General features: G+C 42.9%; 1 protein-coding gene across 1 annotated transcript; it reads right to left on the reverse strand.

Moving 5' to 3' along the window:
- Positions 1-518: 518 nt before the first annotated feature.
- Positions 519-21,487, reverse strand: LCT (lactase). The gene is made up of 17 exons (XM_041124406.1): positions 20,824-21,487; positions 18,803-18,882; positions 17,453-17,536; positions 16,364-16,466; positions 15,648-15,726; positions 14,173-14,860; positions 13,140-13,785; positions 10,280-11,839; positions 9,674-9,942; positions 8,930-9,220; positions 7,620-7,818; positions 6,689-6,891; positions 6,204-6,313; positions 4,125-4,259; positions 2,791-3,014; positions 1,654-1,890; positions 519-904 (listed from the first exon to the last, which is right to left on the reverse strand). The coding sequence occupies exons 1-17, from the start codon at positions 21,485-21,487 to the stop codon at positions 696-698; spliced, it is 5,781 nt and encodes a 1,926-aa protein (XP_040980340.1). The 3' UTR covers positions 519-695.
- Between the last annotated feature and the right edge of the window lie 638 nt (positions 21,488-22,125).

The raw sequence follows: 22,125 nt of genomic DNA on the forward strand, positions 1-22,125 counted from the left end.
CACAAGAGCCTGGAAGCTTTTATTTTGGAGGAAGGGTCATAGAGATATCAGCCTTCCCTCCCCCCCACCAAGTACTGTGCATCTTGGTGTTTGTTAGAGGCCTAAATATTACAGGTGTTCTGTGCTGCTTCTGATTCCTGTTTAAAGGAGGTTTAATTAAGTATCCCACTGTTCAAATGTGAAGGCATAGACCTGGGGCCACTTCTGTTATTTTTTTTAACTTGGGATACATAATTCAAAAAATAATGTATATGAAATAAACAAAAGGGGGGAGAAAAATCCATACAGTAGCTGCAGTAGGACAGACTAACTTGTCTTAAACCCATTGAGAAGCAGTAGAGCTTCTAGGGGCTGCTCTCAGATAAACTTGAAGACACCTGTATCATCCAAGGGGAGAGGGTGAAGCAAGAACAGATGAAAGGTCAAGTTCAGAATCCTTATGCAGATAGGAATAAGCAATTTTACTTTCATCTTTAAGAAATCAATAACACAGGGGGAGAAAAGAGACAGTTACCCTGTAAATTTTTTTCTTTTGTATTTTAAAGTTGGTAAGCAAACACCACAATGATGGAGAGCCATCTCTAAGGCAAGACGCCAAGTTGCAGTAGTACAAGCACTAGGTTTCTTTTCCAGGTGTTCCAGACTTTTTTAATAAAAAACAACAGAACAAACAAACCCTTTAGCAAGTAGAGACTTCACAGTTTACTAAGTTCCATGTGTGACTGTTTATGGGATCTTTTGGATAATTTTCCATACTTGTATGCGAAAAGAGCCAAGCCCAACGCTCCAACTCCTGAAAGAGCAAAAAGCACATACAGTGCTATTTCTGCATTTTGTGCTGTTAAATCTAATCCCAAAAAGCGCACGCTGTCAGCCAGTCCCGGTGTGGTGTCTGTTGGTGTCACTGTCCATGGGAAAACAATAAGAAGTATTAGTACACAGCCTGGGGTGAACTCTTTGGGGTGTGTGTGTGTGCATTGCTGCTTCCTGCCTCTGCAAGGCTTTCGCTATTGCTATTCTGTACCTCCGGCAGTAGCTGTAATTCTGTGGGATCAGTGACTGACACAATTTTAGCTCAAAGTAAAGGCACAGCTGAAGCTGATAGTGCAATTCTTGACACTCCAGGAAATGCAAGTATTCTCTGGCAGCCATGGTCATCTCCAGAACCCCACACTAACAACAGTTGGTGTTCAATGTACTCCTCTAGTTCAGAAAATGTAAATGACAAAAGAGCATTTCTAAAGGCTTACCCAAAACACTGATTCATATAAAGTATTCAAAATTGTTTAGAAAAAATGGTGTGGGAAAACTGAATGTGGTTTGGAAAATGTCTTAGGCAGTTCTGTTAATCAGAGAAAAGTAGAATGGAATAACTTTGCTGCATTTTGGAGGCAGGCATGTATCAAGGTGCTATCGCACAAAATTTAAGTCATTGTTCCGGTTTTGCATATAGAAGTGACATAATTCCACATGACTGTCTTCAGTCATAACAAAGACTGATGATTAATCAGTGCACTACTGGAGCCCTTAAAAAGAATATTGCAGAAAATGTTGGTGTCTTTGAAGACCATAGATTATGGAAATCTTTCAGGATTAGAATTGGATGCACACACACACACAAAAAAACCCCATGATTTCTGCTGCATCGCTTACCTTCAGGCTCCAGTTCCAGACAGGGATGTGGGCCCGTTGCTGGATCTGGAAACCCGTTGCAGTTTATGATCTGCGAGTAATACCTGGCAGAGGCTTTGGGGCACCGCGGCAAGTTGGGGTCTGTGAGATTCACGTGATAGAACCCAAACCTTTCATCAAAGCCCACTGCCCACTCGAAGTTGTCCATCAGCGTCCACGCGGTGTAGCCTCGTAAGTCGACGCCATCGAGCACAACGGCTGTGACCAGGACCAGAGGGAACAGGTTAGTTGTGCAGCCGGGTGACGGGAGGTGTCACCGCTAGGCCAGCAGTGGCACAAAGACGCTCAGGGACACTACACAGCAGCAGGGTGCTGAGCGCAGCGAGGTTATTGCCACTTTGGCCTCACTGGTTTCTGCCGTCTCCCCTACTCCCACTTCTCTTGCGTGTTGCCTTAGGTCAGTTGCTTTGGGGTAGTTCAACTGCCAAGTTACAGCTAACGAGCAACCAGGGTAGCTCAGTCAGCCTGCCAGTATTGGAGGCCGCTTTCCTCTGCTCCAAGAATCAAAGCTTTTGTCCAATAAACAAAGGTTTAGGAACAGAGAAGACAAGCCATCGGTAATGCAAACTGTTTCAAACGTGGGGCCTTGCTGCTAAAATGCAGTAAATGACCACTTTCTGAACATCTGGCTGCCAGTTCCCAGTACCTCAGAGAAGCAAACTGAAAAAAAGCCCTTCCCTGATGTTGCCTGACACTGCTGTAATTGAAACCACTTTGGGGTTTGGGTTTTTTCTGTTTTTTAAAAAGATGCAGTTTTTAGACACAGCAGTAGTCAAAATAGGTATTCGTCAGGTAGTAGTACCTGCTCTTGCCAGATGCAGCTATACAAGGAAGCTGCAGTTACCCTGCTAAACCCAGGGTTTGTTCTTCCTTTAGCTCACCTTTCCCTGCAAAGCTGTGGCTATCCATGGGCAGTTTCTGCTGAACTCAGGCTCTCAGAAGTGGATACAGAGTAAACCCATGTGAGTGTGTAACTGGCAAGTGTGATGGCAGTGGTCTTTCAGCTCTTCACAACTTGCTTTATACGTGTCAGTCTTCTGGCAAGACGCTGCTGCTCTCTAGAGATGTGGATGATCAGATTTAAATAATCATTCCTACCTTTCAGTGCTTCGTTAACATAGCTTCGATAGTAATGCATTCGCCAAGTGTCATTCAAGTCTAAGGCTCCCCTTTCTGAGATCCCATTTTCAGTCACGTAAATCGGAGGGTTGTTGTACTCTTCCTTTATCCATCTCAGGATCTTTCGGAAACCAAAGGGTGTCACCTTTAGCCAGAAGGAACCGGAGTTCAGCCAGCTGCGGTCGGTTACTGAAGCTACACCCCTGCGGAGGAGGACACGCTGATCAAGGGACCAGTCCCAAGTGCCTGCCGCTCTGCCTGGCACCCCATCGCTGCAGGGCTGAGAAATAAGGTGCTGAGCAATGCAGGAAACTGAACCAGCGGTGACATTGGGGCAAGCTGGCGAAAGCGCAGCAGGCTGAGGGGGTGCTGGTGCTCACAAGCCTCTAGAAAACACTTCTCATACTTTGCTTTACAATCATATTATGCTTAAATCAACTATGGCTGAGGATGTGATGTTAGCTCCAGATCTTTGTGCTTTGGCACCATTTCTACTGTTCAACATACATATAACGCAGTGCTTGAGCACACAAAATTGCCATTTACACCTACGTACAGGAATGCAAGACTGAGCCCAGTGTCCCGCTATGGGACTAAACCACAAGGGCTGGGATGCAGCAGCAAAAGTAAGTTATAATAATTTCATATATTCTCTGTGGAAATGTTTCAGAAAACAGCCTATGTTCACCCCCATGCGTGGTCCCACCGCTACCTTAATTCTCATCAGAAAAACTAGTAAGGTCCTATTGTTTACCTTTTGAAGCTGGGGAAAGAAATTGGTATCCAAATAAAAAACCTGACTTACTTCTGTATACTTAACCATGAAGTGATTTAGCTATTTAGGCTTTGAACTTACATTTACCCAATGTGTTGAGGGAACTAACAACTGTTCAACAGCAAATGGAGCAGTATCCATAAACCAGGATAATCTAGCAGTTCAAACTGCAGATTGGGGCCAGGTGATACAGTAAATAATACTGTATACAGCTGATCCCAAACCTTTGGGAGACTCAAAAGTGTAGATTCCTTCCTTTAGCAGATCCTCTAATTTTCTTTATCTTGTTTTAAACATTCACATTTGTCATCAGGTTTGTTAAAAAAAAAAAAAAAAAAAAAAAAAAAAGGCTGTTGCTGGACTTTTGTGAAAATAACAGCACCACAAGGTACTCTTTGGGGATATTTTCCCTAGTATTGGTTGCAACAGCTTAAAATACCTGTCTTGCCTTTATTTCCTATCAGTTTACACTGCTCAGTTGGCCTAGACTCCAGGTGTGCGTATTTTACTTGACCAATAATTTACATTCATGTCTTACCTATCAGAGTCATACGACTGAACACCAGCAGGATAATTTACGTTGTATGTTAAAACTGTAGTATAATGGTTTAGGCCAAAGTAGTCATAGGTGCCTTTAATTCTTTGCTTTTCACTTTCAGTAAATTCTGGAAGTCTGCAATAGAAAACAGAGAAAAGCATAAACCCCTCAAAATGTAACTCTTCTCAGGATTTCCCCTTCTTTTGCTTCTACCCCTCCCCAGTCCTGTTGTATAAACTAAGCTTTTGTTAGAACATGCAATTCATGCCGCCTGCTCTACCGTTCTCCAAGAGAGGAGCAGACCTTTCACTGACCAGAAGAGAGACACCTGATGGCTAGAGGTCCTGCTCATGGTCAAACGAGAAGTTTGACCATCATCCTGCTTTATAAGACAAGAAACAGTGCATGCCTAGTGAGGCATGCATTGGGAGGAACCAGCGACAATCATTTTGGTTGTCATGTACTCACCACACCCCTAGGGAGACCCAGAGCTGCGGTGTTTGCCAGTGACCTGTCTCAGCCCACCATCCTGCAAGAGCATGACCAGCTCTGACAGAGGGAAGCATGAACTGGTGCCTCCTAGCAGCCAGAGACATCCAGGGGGTCCTGTCCCTGCTCAGGGGAGCTGTCACAAGCCCCCTCAAAACGCTGTACTACCGCTTGCACGCACTGAAGGTGCAGCCAGCCATCTGTGCTAAGATGTGCTTCACAGGAGCAGGGGAGCAGGCATCCGCTACAAGAAGAGCTCTTCTCTGCGTGGCAGTAGTAGTACTTGGTAGGTCATGGCAGAGGCTAATATGGCGTTGTCTCATAAACTCTGGCTTCGACACAGGAAACTATAAAAACTTCTGCGCTTTCTCCCCGAGATCCACGCTTTGAACACGCTCCATGTGTAATGCTGGTTATCCCTGGTACCAGCACCACAAGCACAAGGGGAGGTACCGTGATCCTTCTGGAAGAACATGGGAAAACCCAGGAGAAACTGGGAACGAGGCTCTGTGTGTGTGTGGGCTCTACTATTTAATCCCAAAATGCTCAGTTCCCTTCAAAAGGGAAGGCTCCTCAGAGAAGAACACCCCCGTTTGGGATCTGCAGCCCTACACAGTCTACACAGAGTAAGAAACGGAGTCAGGGACATCCAGGGTACCCTGGAACAAGGAGCGAGGTTTCAGCTCTCTCTTAGCCAGAAGAGGGAGAAGGTTCTTCTGGGAATTAGGTCCCTTGCCAAGCCCTGCTGAAAATGCAGCCAGTGCTCCTGGCAATTTGGTGGTGCTTGAAAGTTTGCAGTCTTAGACTGAGGACAGGACTCTTCAACACATTGAGATGCTTGGGCATGTTATCTCATAAAGCAACACGCGTGACTTTGCTCTCTTATTAATGGCAGCAACTGCCAAAGAAATAACATGTCAAAAAAAGTGCCTAAGAATGCAAGTGTTTTAGGCACATACAAAAGCATAACTCGAATCCTGAAGAGACCTGCCTTTGCTGCAGAGCACACACCACCTCTTCCACCGTCTCCCTCATTTCAAAACAAGTGGTCTTTCACATTTTCAGAGAGGAATGATCAGGAACAGCCCCAGTTCTAATATACCCCATTAAATTGCTATTAAAGTGAAGAGGGGAAAAAGTGCTTTCCTTATATGTGCCTCGAAAGGGAGAGAAAAGGAAAAACATTCATGATGGAGCACTGCTACCACAATAACATTAAGAATAATTAACGGTAATGGAAAATAAGAAATGTAATTCAGAGGGACCAATGAGTTCTCAGTGCTTGAGTTCAGTACACAGTTTTAAGAAAAGTTAAAACACATTTACCATGGTTGTCAGGTAAAGCACTGTGTCTAATGCAGAACATTTACTATGTCACTCTGAGCTGCCAACTTAGGACCCCAAAGATAGGTTACATTAGTAAATTTAGTTTGCAAGAGAGGTGAAGACAGGGAACAGGCAAAATGTACACTAGAGTTTTTCTGTGAGGATACAGTAAGATTTTTATAGTAACATCGCAATAGAATCATTGAAATTTACCACTTCTATCAGAAAAGCAGGTTTCGGCACAGCAAGTGCCTGGGCTCTTACCGGGACTGGTTCAGACCCTGAGCCAGACTGCGTTCCCGAATCCTCGTTTTCATCACTTCATTATAATCACCATTTTTGAAAATAGGATGAGCAAACCAACCTAGAAAAAACTAAGCCAGGAAATAAGGGAGGATAAATTATGTATCAAAACAAGGGATTTAACCATTTCTCCTTCATTTGCTGCTTTATAGCTAGTACCTGAATTTATAGTGAACAGGCACATGGAGATAGCCAGGGATGCCCATATAATGGCAGTAAATTTAATAAGCTTTTGTCATTGCAACCATATTTTGTCTCATTTCTGTTGCATACTTGATCAGCCAAAAGAGGGTGATACATTTTCTCGCGGTGATGCCTCTGGCTCATCCTTTTCTTTCAGTGAGATGCTGACCTGGGTTCTGGGCATCTCCAGCACCCAGAGAGAGGGTGCCAGCATGAACAAACCCTGGGGCAGCAGGGAGAGCTGTGACCAGGTGTCTCTGTACCTGCAAGTATTGTCTGGCAGCATCGATGTCCTCCTGGTTGTGTGGGTTCCTTGGTTCTGCCCAGTCAGAGTTGATGGTGATAGAGATTAATCCTCCTTGTTTTGCCCGGTAGGTCTCATTGTAGAGGTGCCAGACTTCTGCGTGGGCCCTTATTAAGTTGTGCCCCACCACGTAGGGGGCTCGCCCTGGCCGAACAGAGATGCCTGCAGAGATGGTGAGAACACAGGCAGCGGAGCAGCAGTTCCCAGCTTTCTCATCGGCTCCTTCCCAGATTAACACAACACCCAGGACACCCAGAACCGCCCACGATGAAAAAACGTGCAGCACCTGGTGTCCTTGGGCCCAGCCCTGGGCTGAAATCACTGCTTCAGCAGAGACAGCTGAAGGTGCAGCTGCAGTGGGCAGGCTGTGCAGGACCCCACGTTGCCCCTTCCTCCCCCTGCAGCGGGACACAGGCTGGTTCAGCTTTCTGCCTGTGCGGGGCTGCCAGCCCCAGCAACAGGCTGCTGCTGCCAGTATGGACAGCAGAAAGCTGCGTGTTCAGGCCAGCTCCCATCCCTCTCCTTCCCTTGCTTCTACCCTACAGATGAGCTTAGCCCTCCTCCAGCCCTAACCCTTCTCCACAGTCCCCGGAGCTGGTCTAGAAATGGGGTCTGCTGCAGACAGCAAGTGTAATCCCAAGGTTGCAGAGGAGGGGTGGATTAGAGGAGTGGAAGAAGGAGGATGGGTCTTGGAGGGGATAGGCAAAGTGAAAGAAAGACCTGTTCACCACATCACAGCAGTGCAAACCCCATTTATCCCCACCACGCCGTCTTCCTTGCTCTACCTTTGAAAGCCCCTAGCATCTACTCTGCTGCAGCATAAAACAGAGTTGTGTCTACAGTGCCGTGAAGGCTCTGAGGTTATGTGTTACCTGTCTGAGCAGTCTTACCTGGAGCAGCTGTGCCAACGCCATAGCCACAATATGCAGTGTTGTAGGGTTCATTGAGGGTTATCCAAAATTTCACTTTATCTCCCAGTCTCTGGAAAAGGACCTCAGCATATTCCTTAAACCTCTGAATGATAGTATCATTTTCCCACCCACCGACATTCTGCAGTGCCTGTGGGAGGTCCCAATGATAGAGAGTTACCTGTGGGGAAAGACAGCAAGAGAAAGGACTCAACCAGTCACTCTGACTTCTGGAAATAAGGGCAGTAACGCAGCCTCATTTATGAACATAAATAAACTATGCTTTGATCTGCAGCTACTTGTTCCTTAATGGTGTTTGAGTTTGTAGTGATCACTTGTGCACTCAAATAAAATAGCTTTTTGCCAGTGTTTCAGTTTCTTTAGGACATGGAGAAATGACTCAAACTCTAGGGACTGCCTGATAGTGAAGATGAAGCTTTTACCAAAAACCACCACAACCTTGTGATAGCAAGAACTTGTCAGTGAAGAACTGCTGCGCCTGCACTGACTCTGAGATGAAATACAGTCCAATAGAACACCCATTCGGGCAGGTACATCTGTTGGACCAGTCTAGAGCAATGCCATGTAGGCACAGGTTTGCTCAGGCATGATCCGATGCTTGTGTAGATATTCCTGCATTGCCCCCTGTATGGTGTGTGTACCCATGTATGCAGCGTTTGGTGCAGCCATGTGCATTCCCAACATGTACCAGTGTGGTTTGGGGAGGACAGGGATGGCTGGCAGTGGGGAAGCCACAGGTAGAAGCATAAAAAAGCTACAGGTGTCCACGTCTATGGGGACGGGTCAGATTCGCTCGACAGTGCTGAAAGAGCTGACTGATGCAGTGGTGAGGTCACTGTCTTTTTATGTGACAAACCATGCTAATCAGTGGAGCTTCCTGACTCCTGGGAAAAGAGTAATGTTACACCCATCTCCAAGAAAGGCAAGAAGGAGGATCCTGGGAACTACAGGTTGGTCGGCCTCACCTCAGTCTCTGGAAAGATCACTGCGTAGGTCCTTGTGGAGTCCACTTCCAAGCACATGAGGGACAAGAAGGTAATTGCAAACAGCCAACAATAAGGTTACTGTGATCCTTCTGGGTAGTAATTTCTAACATATCACTATATTCCCAGTTCATTTTGTTATGCAAAAACTGTGTTTCTTTGCAGACCGCAATGAAAAACAATTTCTCTGTGAAGAAAGGTGTGGATGGAAACACACACATGTGGTCTGATCATCAGACTTGGTTTCTGCTATTTTTTAGTTACCTGAAAGTTACTGGTTTTAGTTACCTGAGGCATAATGTTAGCGGCCAGAAGAGCATCGATAAGCCTTTCATAGTAGTTCAGTCCCATTTCATTGATGTAGCTGGTGGTCCCATCTGGGAGAATGCGGGACCAGGAGATTGAAAAGCGATAGTGAGACACCTTGAGGCTTTTCAGCATTTCCACATCCTCCTCAATCTTGTGGTAGCTGTCACAAGCTACATCTCCAGTGTCATCATTGCTGATTTTCAAGGGAGTGTGAGAAAATTGGTCCCAAATGCTAAGTCCTTTCCCATCTGCTCTCCATCCTCCCTCAATCTGTAATTGAAGATGAGGAGGGAATTGTTAGTAAACCCCAAATTTAGGTCTTGGCCTAGCAAAGAACTCAGCCTGTTAGTCTTTGTGGCAGCACACCATATTTTGACTTATCAGCTTAAGACTAGAAATAGCAATGGTTTTGCTGTACCAGACTAGTAAGGCCTCTTGGGCCTCAAGGCAAGATGTATTAGCAAAGTACAATGTCACAGAACAAGCATTGTTTCAGTTCACCTGCTGCTCCATGTTGGCCGGCTCTTGTGAAGCCCATGCTGCTGTCTCAATTCCTGTGGTATAACCATGCCCTTAAATATCTCCAAGTTCCTCCCTTTTACAGCAGTTTTTACATTAACTCTCAATTACAGTAAAACCTAACATTACAAAAGCTGCAAGCGTCTCATCCAAAATGAATTAACTGTCCACAAATACTTTAAGAGTCCGTCTTGGTTTCCTAACCTGATACGCTGAAGTTGCTACACTCCACCAAAAGTTCTTTGGAAATTCTCCGTGTAAAAATTCATTTTCTTTTGGCAATGGAATACCATTATTATGGATGATTTCTGCATAGTACACAGCAGAGCGCTTTGGGGTTCTTGGCCTGTTGGGATTGTCAAAATCAACCTGGTGCAATCCAAATCTTGGATCGTAACCATTCAACCATTCAAAGGTATCCAGAAAAGACCAAGCGTTGTATCCTCTCAGGTTAACACCATCCAACTTGTAAGCTGAAAGACCAGAAACAAACGGAAGAGCATCAGTGGTATAGTCACACCTTAAAAGAATCACAAGGAATTCACATGCAAGCACATACACACTTCCAGCTTCATAAAGCTGGCACTGGTCAACTAAGATCATTAAGAGACTCTTCATATTTGGAGGATACAAAGTACAAATAGCCATGCAAAAGAGATGATAAAAAGAAACACTATGTTTATATTGTGTTCAGAATATTTAAAGACTGATATCAATCACTTTTAAAAACTACTCTTCAGAGGAATAAAGTAACCAGAAATCTGGAGAGGAGACACACACCACCAACAGAACAAAAGCAAACACTGGTACCTTTTAAAGCTTCATCAATGTATGTTTTGTAGTAAAATATCCTGGTATTGTCATCAATATCTGATTTGGTCTTTATCCCCACCCCATTCTCAATTATGTATATTGGGGGATTTCCATATTCTTCTTTGATCCAGTTCAGTAGCCTCCTCAGCCCCCAGGCCACAGCCCGATGGTCAGTAATAGCTGAGGAAGGCCAGGAGCTGTCAACCTTTGTTAAAACTTCCTGGTCGTACCCGTAGGAGAAGGGCCTCAACCGGGTTGTTGCATGGGTTACAATTTTGGAGGTGTAGGTGTTGAAGCAGAAAACATCTGCCGTGCCCCTGATGTATTCACGCTCCTCCGCTGTGAAAACCGGTAGGCGAGACGATGGCAGATTCTGGAGCTCACTCCTGTTCCCAACTTTCCACTTCATGACCTCAGGGTAGTCCCCATTTTTGAAAATCGGGTGTGTAAACCACCCCACCAAAAACTGCAGGTACCTGTCTGCAGCTTCTATGTCCCTGGGGTCGCTCGGTGTCTTCGGCTCAACCCAGTCAATGTTGGGACACAGAGCAATGACTCCTCCCTGACTCGCTCTGTATTTGTCATCATATGTGTGGTAGACCCTGGCGTGAGCTTTCAGTAAGATGTGGGCAACCCTGTAGGGAGCACTGCCAGGGTCATTGACATTGGGTGGAAATGCCCCAACGCCATAGCCAAACCAGGCAATGACTTGGGGTTCATTGAACGTAATCCAGAACTTCACCCTGTCCCCAAAGGTCTGGAAGCAGAAGTCCGCAAAACTATCAAACAGGTCAATCAGCGCACTGCTCTCCCAGCCACCAATGTCCTGGAGAGCTTGTGGCAGGTCCCAGTGGTAGAGAGTGACAATTGGAGTGATGTTGTTTGCTACCAGTCCATCAATGAGACGGTTATAGTAGTCGACTCCACGGCTGTTTATTGAGTTGTTCCTTCCGCTGGGGAAAATTCGAGACCAGGACAGGGAGAAACCATAGTTCTTTACCCCTAAGGCTCTCAGCAGGTAAATATCTTCCTCCACCTTGTTGTAGCTATCACAAGCTATATCTCCAGTATCATTATTCTTTATATTCCCTGGGACATGGGTGAAGTTATCCCAAATGCTGGGTCCTTTGCCATCTGCATCCCAACCTCCCTCTACCTGGTAGGCAGAAGAAGACACACCCCATGTAAAGTCCTCTGGGAATGTCCCATAAAAGTACACGTCCCTTTCAAAGTCTGTTTGAGATGAAAACTTCTGCCAGACAACCTTTGCCTTGGAGGGAACTTCTGATGCTGGTAAATTCGGCAACTTGGATGGCACAGGTAGGTCAAACACCACTGGTGTAGAAGATCTGTCCAAGACTTTGGATGGGAAACCATTTTTTTCAATAACACTGGAATAGAAATAAGCAGATGCCTTGGGAGTCCTCGGTCTGTTGCTGTCTTCAAAATTTACATGATGTAGCCCAAATTTTAGGCTGTACCCCACTGGGCCTTCAAAGCCATCAACCAGGGACTGAGCAATATAGGACCGAACATCAACTGTGTCTAGTTTTACCGCTGTCACAGAAACAGTACAAGACACTGTTATTCATTTGAACATTTTCTGAACCCAGCACAACACAACATAAGCACCACAACTGAGGGTAACAGTGTGATAAGCCAAACATCTATGAATGGTCTTTTAGGCAAACCGCCCCCCCAAACAATTAGAATATCTGGCAAGTAAACCAGTCAGCACAGGAGATGGTCAAATGCTTAGTGATAAAAATGCATGAGAAAAGAAGTACTAGTCAAGAGATATTTGAGTACAGGACACTTGTGCCATTGGTATCCCTTTCCTTGTGTTCTTGTTGTCAAGCACAATAGCACAATTCATCAATTTAGGTATATGGTGCACTTTTAGATTTAACGCTATAGTTAAACTGAAACATTACATGTATTTAGTGCTTGCCTATCTTCCCTGAGCACAGGGGAGTTTCTTTTAGCAGAACAAGGCATACAATACCAGCAGAGGCAAGTCCAGCATCCTTCCTCACATTGCCTACAAAAAAGCACTAAATCTCTCCCATTCCAGAAAAGTTCACTTCCCATATGCAGTCCATCTTCTTTACTTCTGCTGAGGCATAACAGCAATGCTAAATTGTGTTTTCTGTAGCTCTTTTAACATTTCTATCAGTATGTTGAGAACTAGGTCAAGAAGATCAAATGCTGTACGCTGATCACCAACCTATTTAATACACTATATTTAATAAAGTTTTCCTGACAGTATTGATTTGTGTATCTCAAGAGTGTATCAGTCAAATCTCTATTTGAAATCTCAAATCTCTATACCTGTCCAGAACTTGTCACTAGTATTATTTTTACATCAATTTATACACAGTTTGCAAAGATACAAGCATACCTTGAACCTTGCTCAAAACAATTGAAGTATAAATATCTCCCTAAAAATTCTAACCTGAAACAGTACAGATGCTGTCAGTTAGAACTGCTTAATCAGTAAAGACATCGTTCAATCCTGTTCTATGAGATCTCAGTAGGCAGGAGCCTGCCTGCAGGCAAATCATCTTCAGGGAAGCTGAATTACAAAAACACTGTTCTCACGGAGGGACTGACATTAGGGTCCAGGCTACATTTATCTGTATATATGAAAAAACTATTCCCATATCTAAAAAGAATGGAGAGTTCCATATCTGGACACAAGATAAGCTGAAGTATATGAAGTCACACTACATACACAATAGGCAACTGACCTCATACCACTATGCCAGTGGTGATGTTTTAAAGTTAACCACCATGGAAGTGATAGAATAACTAGCTGCCATTATTAAAAACCCATAAAATTAAAATTTCTCCATACCTTTTAGAGCCTCATTGATGTACCGGCGGAAATAATCCACTCGCTGAGTGTCATTAATAAGATCCCCCGCGTCTCCTGTCGGCATACCATTTCCTGCTATGTAAATTGGGATCTTTGTACCTGTATATTCCTGGGACACAAACTTCAGCAGCCTTCTTAATCCCCAAGGGACCACATGGATCCAAGAAGAGGCAGTCTGTGGCCAAGAAGGATCTACATGCAAGGAGAAGTTCCCGATGCTCTCGTAGCTTGGTGTGCAGGTCCCATTAGTCACAGCACTGACCAGGCGGGAAGTGTAATGGGAAAGACCAAAAAAATCTGCAGTCCCTTTCACCCAGGACTTCTCCTCTTCTGTAAACAGAGGCAGCTGTGCAACCGTTGTGGAGCACTGCTGGTTTACTTCCTGGATCTGAGCCTTCAGGATATCTGGATAATCACCATTAACAAAAATAGGGTGAGCAAACCAGCCAAGCATGAACTGCAGGTACCTCTCAGACGCCCTCACATCCTCAGAGTTGGTTGGAGTCTTGGGTTCAGCCCAATCCGAGTTCAGCACCAGCCCCACCTTTCCCAGTTGCTGAGAGCGGTATTTGTCATTATACAGGTGCCAGACCTTGGCATGAGCCTTGAGGATTGTGTGAGCCACCTGGGAGCAGAAAGCAAAGAAATATGTGTCACACTGCTTTGCACAAGAACTCTTCAGCATTGAGATTATTGCCATGTGAGAATGTTGTCTCCATCCAAAAGAAGAAACCTTGACAAAACAAATAATCATAGCCAGAGTGCAGCAGGTTTTGGATTAAGCAGAAGAATCTGGCTATTCATCAACACCAGCTTTCAGAATAGAAAAACAAAACAAAGTCATCTAGCACCCAATAACTATGCCATTTTTTGCAAGTATCATAAATCCAACAAGCAAATAGTTGTCTCAGAGGCCGCACTAGGCTTGAACATACTTAAAGTACAGAACCATCAGAGGAAAAAAACCACAACAATGGCAGCTGCAGGATCCTAGTTATTCCCATGTCCCTACCTTGTAAGATGCTACTCCTGGGTCAGTGATTCCTGGAGGATGCTCTCCGGTGCCATAGCCAGCATAGCTGATAACCCAAGGCTCATGGAAAGTAATCCAGATCTTGACCCGATCCCCAAAAGTGGCGAAGCAGAAGTCTGCATAGTTTACAAAAGCATCTATGATACTGTCATTCTGCCAGCCACCAAGAACCTGAAGAGCTTGTGGGAGGTCCCAGTGGAACAAAGTCACCATGGGCTCAATGTTAGACTCTAGCAACCGGTTAATTAATTGGTTGTAATAATCCACACCCTTGGAGTTGATGGTCTCATTGGTGCCAGCAGGGAAAATTCTAGGCCAGGATACAGAAAATTTGTACAGTTGGGGATGAAGACCCCTAAGTAGGTAAATGTCGTAGCTGGTTTTATAGTAGCTGTCACATGCCACGTCTGCTGTTTGGTTCATGTAGACATGTCCTGCATGTCCAAACTGATCCCAGATGCTCTCTCCTTTCCCATCCTCTGCCCAAGCTCCTTCAATGTTAAAGGCACCTGTGGATGTGCCCCAGAGAAAACCACTTGGGAAAACATCTTGCAGAAAAGAATCCCTCTCCAATTCAGACTGTTTAGCAAACATTTCCCAAACTGTTTGATAGGACGAGCGAGGGGCAAGAACAGCATCTGGGTTCTCCTGTAGAGTATTTGTTTTGCTGGAAATAGAATAAAAAGAAGTTAATACCTCCAGGGTGGATGCCTGTGCCACAGAACTTGTGAATACAGAGGACAGAAGAATCATTTGCTTCCCATTCAGCTGACATAGGCCACTTAGGGTATAGTTCCTTTGTCACCTGATCAGTCCAATCTACTGCCATCCTGCTAGCAGATGAAGGTGGAGTGCAATGAACTAACTGCAGAGCAGCTCAAGAGCTATATAGCTAATGCATTTCTTTGCAGGTAGATTGTCATAATTCATTACAGCTAGGTCAAAGGTGCAAACAAAATCCTTGCAGTGTGTAGCATTTTCACATGCCACAACTCTCTCATGAGTTTCCATGGGATAAGCTAAAACTAATCAATCCTGCTTCCGTAATCCTTAGCATCTCCCTGCACAATGATATCTACATTTCTGCAGGCACAATTGGCTTCTCTCCTAGGAAAATCTCTGTTTTATTTTATTTTATTAATTTATTTTTAACTGTTTTGCCTTTGAAAAGAACAGAAGCCTTGGAAAATGTACTTGTTAGTATTAGCTTGAAGGTGCAATCTGGGTAACCAAGGATGAGTGAGTGCAAGAGGATTACACTGCCTGTAATAGCAGGATAGAGGATTGCCTGTAATAGCAAGAGACTGGGGCTCAGCAGAAAGGCATTCCTTTCCAGTCCTCTCAGCAACTAACAGCAGACTTTACCACTAACACTGTCTTGTGTCTGCCTGCACATAGGTTTCTAGAGGACACTATTTTATTACAGTATCCGATTTAAAGGACAAAACCTGTACCTTAAAACATGAGATGATGAGAAGTCCAAGAACTCATTAACATCATACCCAATCGTACGTGTCTCTTCTTTATTAATAGCTGAAAACAAAGGGTAAGTGATGGACTTAGTCACAACTTAGATGCCATGGACTGCTTGACACTACTTCTACATAGAATTACACCTTTAGAAACAAGCATGCTTTTCATAACTAATAGCTATTTTTCTCAGATCAAATATGTTGGGTTTTTATTAGATATTTACAATTTCATGTTAAAAAATGATCACAGAATCATTTAGGTTGGGAAAGACCTTTAAGATGAGTCCAACCATCAACCTAACACTGCCAAGTCCACCACTAAACCATCTCCCTAAGTGCCATATCTACACGTCTTTTAAATACCTCCAGGGATGGTGACTCAACCACTTCCCTGGGCAGCCTGCTCCAATGCTTGATAACCCTTTGCGTGAAGAAATTCTTCCTAATATCCAATCTAAACCTCCCCTGGTGCAACTTCAGGCTGATGAAAATTATGAAAAGCTTTGGGGAAGATTTCCTGCTTCCCATCCCTCAACACTCACCATCCACCCTTAATCTTCCAAGAAGGCTATGAAAGAAACCATAAAGTTATTTCATGTAATAGCAGCTGTCTGGACTGGACAATTTGAACATCCTCTATAATTTGCCATGCAGAGCTTAGCTAAAAAATCTCCTCCTTCTTGAAATACGTCACTCACCTGCGACAATGGCAGCTACTGGTGTGAAAGAATTCTTTTCCATGGAACCACAATCAAGGAACTTTAGACTAAAAACCAAGATCTCTATGTCCTTCCAGACATTCTGCAAAACCAAAAGTCAGAGACTTGTATGAAAAGAAGCATCAGCCAGCTAGTAAAACCATGCTCTTGGCATTTGTTGCTTTTAACACAGAATAGGAAGTACCTAGAAGACTGAGAATCGGTGATAAAGTTCTTCAAAGTTAAATTCATAAATCAACAGAGTAAGCATTAAATACCACCCACTATTCTTCTCTGATCCAAAAAAAGCCCAATGCAAATCAAAGCATAAACCCCAGAAACTTTCAGTGTTCGACTTCTCATTGAAAAGGCACAAGGAAGTATGTCCTTTTTTGAAAGTTTACTTGGTAAGAATTTGTGGCCATAAACGTTTGACCCACTTCAGATTTTTAGAGTAATTGCAGCATGCTGGGACCCTAAAGAGAATGAGTCACATGGGCAGCTCCTTATTCTGCTACTCAGTTGCTGTATGACTCTCATCTTACATATTTTAAGAGTGCAATTCACTACCAGAGGTTTAATATCAGGTACTAGCCTATAGCATTGCTGACATTGTTGCTGCCATGCGATCTAATCCTTTCACAAACTCATCCTCATTAACATTCCTAGCACTGCCTCTACTGAGGAGGAGTTGCAAAGTTTGGTAGTACCATTGCAGAACCCATGCTAGAATAAAACAATGTCTTTTAGTGTATAGGTATTAGCCTAACAGCTTATCAAGCACTTAGGATGTGAGAGAGAAGGTTTTTCAGTCCTGGACAAAAGAATTATGCCATTCCAGTCATTAACGCATCAATAATGAGCATTGACCAAGATGATCCTTCCCAGCACTTTCGAACACCTGTTTTTAAGTCAGAATAACAACAGAGAAGTAAGTGAGAACTATGCAGCTGTTTCCTAGTGTAGCTGTTGTCTGAGTTCTTGCAGCAAATCAGAACTGTTTAGACATGCATCAAGAAACATGAAATTCCCCTTCTATTTACGGTCTGTTGTCCGCTGCTATAATTTTAACACTGTGCATAATATTACCTGGAATTCATTCAATTTCTTGTAAAAATCTGTTTCATTTCCACAACAGTACTGAAGGCTGAGAGACAGAAAGTCTACCGAATCCTGGAAACCAGAAAAGGAAAAGAATCACCCTGGAGTAAAATGTATTTTTTGCAGGTATTACATGAAAAATATATAAAATTGTGAAATGTTTGATAAAGATACATTGCTGGAGTAAGAAGCCATACAGCTATAGGGGAGCCCTGGACAATATAATGAGTACAAACTGGATACTGTATGGGAAGATGCATTTTGTATCTCTCCTTCTAAAGAAAGTAAAAATTAAACAGCTAAATTAAATTCTAGGAGCATTTTATGAATTTAATACTAATGATTTACGGTTGATTTTTTAATTAGTAAGACTGTCTATGATTAATCAGACAGACAAACCTTTGCAACTATGTGCTTCAGGTAGGCCTTATCAATAATCCTTTGGGGAAAGTCCACTTCAGAAATCTTTAATCATTCCAAACTACAAGCGTTAGCCCACTACAAGTCATCAAGTTCAAGGGAATAGATCGTATTCTTTTATTAAACCAGCTGATGAAGTTGGAAAAAACCTGATAAGCTTTCAGTTTATTTTTCAGTCCAAGGTTTTCTTCTAGTTTAGTCAGCTCATCTAATACAACATCTTTCCTCTCCCTACAAACCACACCTTGCTTATATCCTTGAAATGCCATGCCTACAACATCGCTTACCCTATTACTAAGCTTTGAAGGATTGAGAATACAAGCAAAAAACCTGCACTGTCATTTGTTCACTGTATCCTACATCAACATCCTCTAGGTGAAGACAACTACTAACAGAGAGTTTGGTCTTTACAGAAAGGATATTATCGTCTCTGTAGAAATTATGTTCTCCTTGTGTTGTGCCATCCCCATGCAACTAGATCACTTTTGGCACAGCTCAGTCTGTGTTTTAACATTATAAGCAGATTTTTTAAATAGCAGTTATTTGAAATACAGTATCTATTTCTTTGGTGGTGCATTAAGTAGACTTGCAAAGAAAATGACAATGGGTACACTTTTTGCAGACACCTTGTCATTTAAGCATGACAATTGCTAAAATTGCCAATTATGAGAGCAAATATCTCTATATATCTTAATCAGTGATTACTTGTCAAGAAAGGATGCTGAAGTAATTTTTAAAATCAGCGAGCTTCACATGATCAGACTAATCAAATAAGTAAAATTTACCAAATTGGTCAACTGGTCAACTTGCTGAAATTGTATTTAACTTGCAATAAGTCACTTGATCCCGTACATAAAAATCAAATTAAATCAAATCAAATTTACACAATTTTGGAAATAATTTCTATTAAAGTGTTACCTGAAGAGAAACTGAAAGCAATTCTGAAGAAGAGCTATCCAAGGCATGACCCATTCCTAAAGCAATGGACAGTTTTCCACCTTGAAAAAAAAAAGAGGCAGTCTATTGGTAGTATGTTAAGGACAAATAAAAAATTTCAGTTCACTGCAGTTATTTTAAAAACTGTTGTTAATTTCTGAGGACGTGGAACATCAGACAGTGCCCTAAGTAGCTGAGTTCAGAATACCCAGTAGGATTTCAATGAAGAGTTGAAGAAGGTAGAAATTCAAAGGCAGAGTTCAAGGAGTCTTTGTCAATAAATCCTTGTCTTATCATGACAGCTCATGAACATCTTAGCACTGCTGCTTGCAGGAAGGTGGATCTGAATACAGCTGTCCAGTGGGTGCCCTTCCACTCCACGCATAATTATAAGTAATATCTTTCATTTTTATGCCTTTGTGGTGGTTCTACAGTGGCTATTTTTTTAAATCCATTCTGTGATGGATGCTGCTGAGGTGCTGGGACGCCGGGAATTTGGGGGGACAGGTTATGTGGGAGGGAAGCTGGGCAACTTCTAAAGAGTGAACTGTACTGCAAAGTGTTTTTGACAAATGCAGGAATTAAAAATAAATTAATTAATTAAAAATTTGAAAAAACAGGACTCAGCCAGCTCTACTGATTGTCTGCTTGGGAGAGAGAAATTCCAAGCCCAAAGAAGGCAGACCCATGAGGACAGCTGCTTAGAAAATCCTGAGTACCCATCTTAGAAGAGGTGAAATTCTCTTGCTCTGTGTAACACAGGTAGAGTTAAGATTTAATTATTTAAAAATCCCAGTGTCTGCAATGAGTAAAGTCAAACAAAGGACACTGTAGACTTCCTCACACTATTATTATCTCTCAGGAGACTTCTTGTGCCTTGTTTCTTCATGGTTTGAGGTACATTCCAGGAATTTTTTAGTCTTTCCTCTGTGGGTCAGGAAGAGGTACACAAAAGTATATTATTATCTACAAATAGCTTGATTATTATGATTTTGTCATTGTACACAGAAACAAATAGAATAAGACTGGATTTGAGTAATTTTAAAGTAATTTGTAACTGATAGAGATAATTAATTTTCATTTTATGCAAAAAAGTAAATATTTTGTTTCATGTTAGTTTATTTAACTTTTTGAAGTTAAATAAAATCATTTCACTTTGATTAAATGAGAAATGTCATTTTAAACCATGATCAGTTTTGTTTAAGTGGATTTTTTAAATAAATTTGCAAAGATTTCCATGTTTTGGGTGGAAGGCTGATAGTTGAATTTGACCTGATTCTTCAGCTAGATCTGGATCTCCAAAGCTGTATTCCTTGGGAACAGATCATGCCTGAATCAAAAAGCCTGCACCCATCACAAATAAGAGATTATAGCACAGGCACTGACTGATGGCATAATCTTTCTCTCTTAGCTGAAATGGTAGCAACTGCAATCTGTTTTCAATGACTTTGAAATAAGGAATAAGGCTTTGAAAATGAGATGACTGAGCAGGAATCAAAAGATTCTTCCTAAGTCTTATTCCCACTTTTATCCTACAATACATTTAAGGTTTGGTATATGAACAGTATGAGACTACATTTCATCAGGGGCACCTGCTGGTCTTTAAATTAAGAGCACAGGGATAACAGCCCTTAGAGAAAAAGCATATAGAAGTATTATAATTGCTTTTGAAGTACTAGTTTCTGATGCTCACATTAACCACAGGCTATTTAATATTTCCCTGATGCTTAAAAAACTAAATATAAATATGCACTCATACACATATATATTATCCCCAACTATCTTGACTATCATTTCAAGTAAAATGCGATTACCAGTGAATTATAAAACAATTATCAAGATAAGGGATTTGAGGGAACTCGTTACTCAAGGATTTCTATATAATTCTGAGAGCACTGACAGCATATTCACAGAGATTGCATATAGCCATTGCCATTTAATCCCATCACAAAATATTTGTGAAAAAGCTGTATTAAAAAAATCCCTCTCCCCATTCTCCTTACCTGCTGGTGAGTATTTCTCATGGTAGACAGTGTAAGCTCTTTCATGAGCGGCAGCTAAGGCCTGGGCTCGGTACTGGGGGTCATCGTAAGGCAGGCTTCTCAGGACCTCCGGCAGGTCGCTGAAGGTGAGCCACACATCAACCAGGTCCCCAAAAACACGGAAGCTGAACTCTGCGTATTCCACAAAAAGGTCAGCGAAAGCGTTGGCTTTCCTACCCGTGGCCTGCATGGCCACAGCGCCAGGGACACGCCGGTGATGCAGAACTACCACTGGCCTGAGGTCTGCAGCAACCAGGGTCTCGAGCAGCTCCTGGTAGCACTCCACTTGGGCTTCATCTGGCTTCCTGGCATCCGCCTTCGGCAGAATGCATGCCCACGGCAGGAAGACTTTGTAATGCGTCACCCCAATCTCACGAAGGTGGGAGAAGTACCGGGACAGCTCAGGAGCCACGAGATCTTGTTGGCACAGGTAATCATGGGCTTCAGCCACAGCAGGGCCCTGATCTTCCTTGGGTAGGACTTGGTTCTGCAGATGCAATCTATTTACTAACTCGCTGGGTAGAGGTCCAGCAATGGCGATAAAATTCTGAGCGAATTCCCCATTTATCCCAAGACTGGGAGAGACTAACAGAAAGAAGATGACTGTCTTACAAAACAGCTCCATTTCTGGCCCTGCTTCAGACACAGTTATTACACCCTACTTATATTACAGTATAAGTAATATTTAACTGAAATTATCTATTACACAGATAAATGTTCCCAGAACTACCTGACACTAGAATGATAACAAATCAGGACTTCCAATCAACAGATGAACAAACAAATGGATGAATACAAAAACCACTGTCAAGCAATTAGCTGGAGAAAGGTCATGTAGAAACATTTTGAGATGTTCAGGTTCCCCTTTATGCTTGAACATCAGCTGCCATTTGCTGACACTGCCTCCTTTTCAGAGGCAGATAAAATAAGTAGACAATGCCTTTCATCTCCTTGTGGCCTTTTTTGGCTTAAGAGGAATCCCAGCACAGATCTCGATGCAGAACATAACAAGAGTAGAGTTATCTGCATTCCTGGGGCTGGGTGCCACCACGGCTCAGGGTGTGCAGGACAGCAAGAGGCATGCTTGCACTCTAATTCTTGGATGCATAAAGGAAATCTGAGATGTGGCACCTTACCCACTTGGAAAAGTGGTTGTTATGTGAATTCAGGCAACAGCAACAACGTGCGTCCTCATGCCCGATAACATCGAGGAATTTGAATACCATTTTATTGCTTTCCAAAGTACTCCTTCCTTCAGCCTTG

Source organism: Aquila chrysaetos, chromosome 6 (assembly GCF_900496995.4).
Source record: "Aquila chrysaetos chrysaetos chromosome 6, bAquChr1.4, whole genome shotgun sequence".
In the NCBI taxonomy this organism is placed as follows: domain Eukaryota; kingdom Metazoa; phylum Chordata; class Aves; order Accipitriformes; family Accipitridae; genus Aquila; species Aquila chrysaetos.

Coding starts and splice junctions, on each gene's coding strand:
- LCT (XM_041124406.1), bottom strand. CDS start 21,487: ATGGAGCTGTTTTGTAAGACAGTCATCTTCTTTCTGTTAGTCTCTCCC. Junction 6,314..6,688: donor CTGCCAGACAATACTTGCAG/GTACAGAGACAC, acceptor TTCCTGGCTTAG/TTTTTTCTAGGTTGGTTTGC. Junction 4,260..6,203: donor CAGGGTCTGAACCAGTCCCG/GTAAGAGCCCAG, acceptor TTTCTATTGCAG/ACTTCCAGAATTTACTGAAA.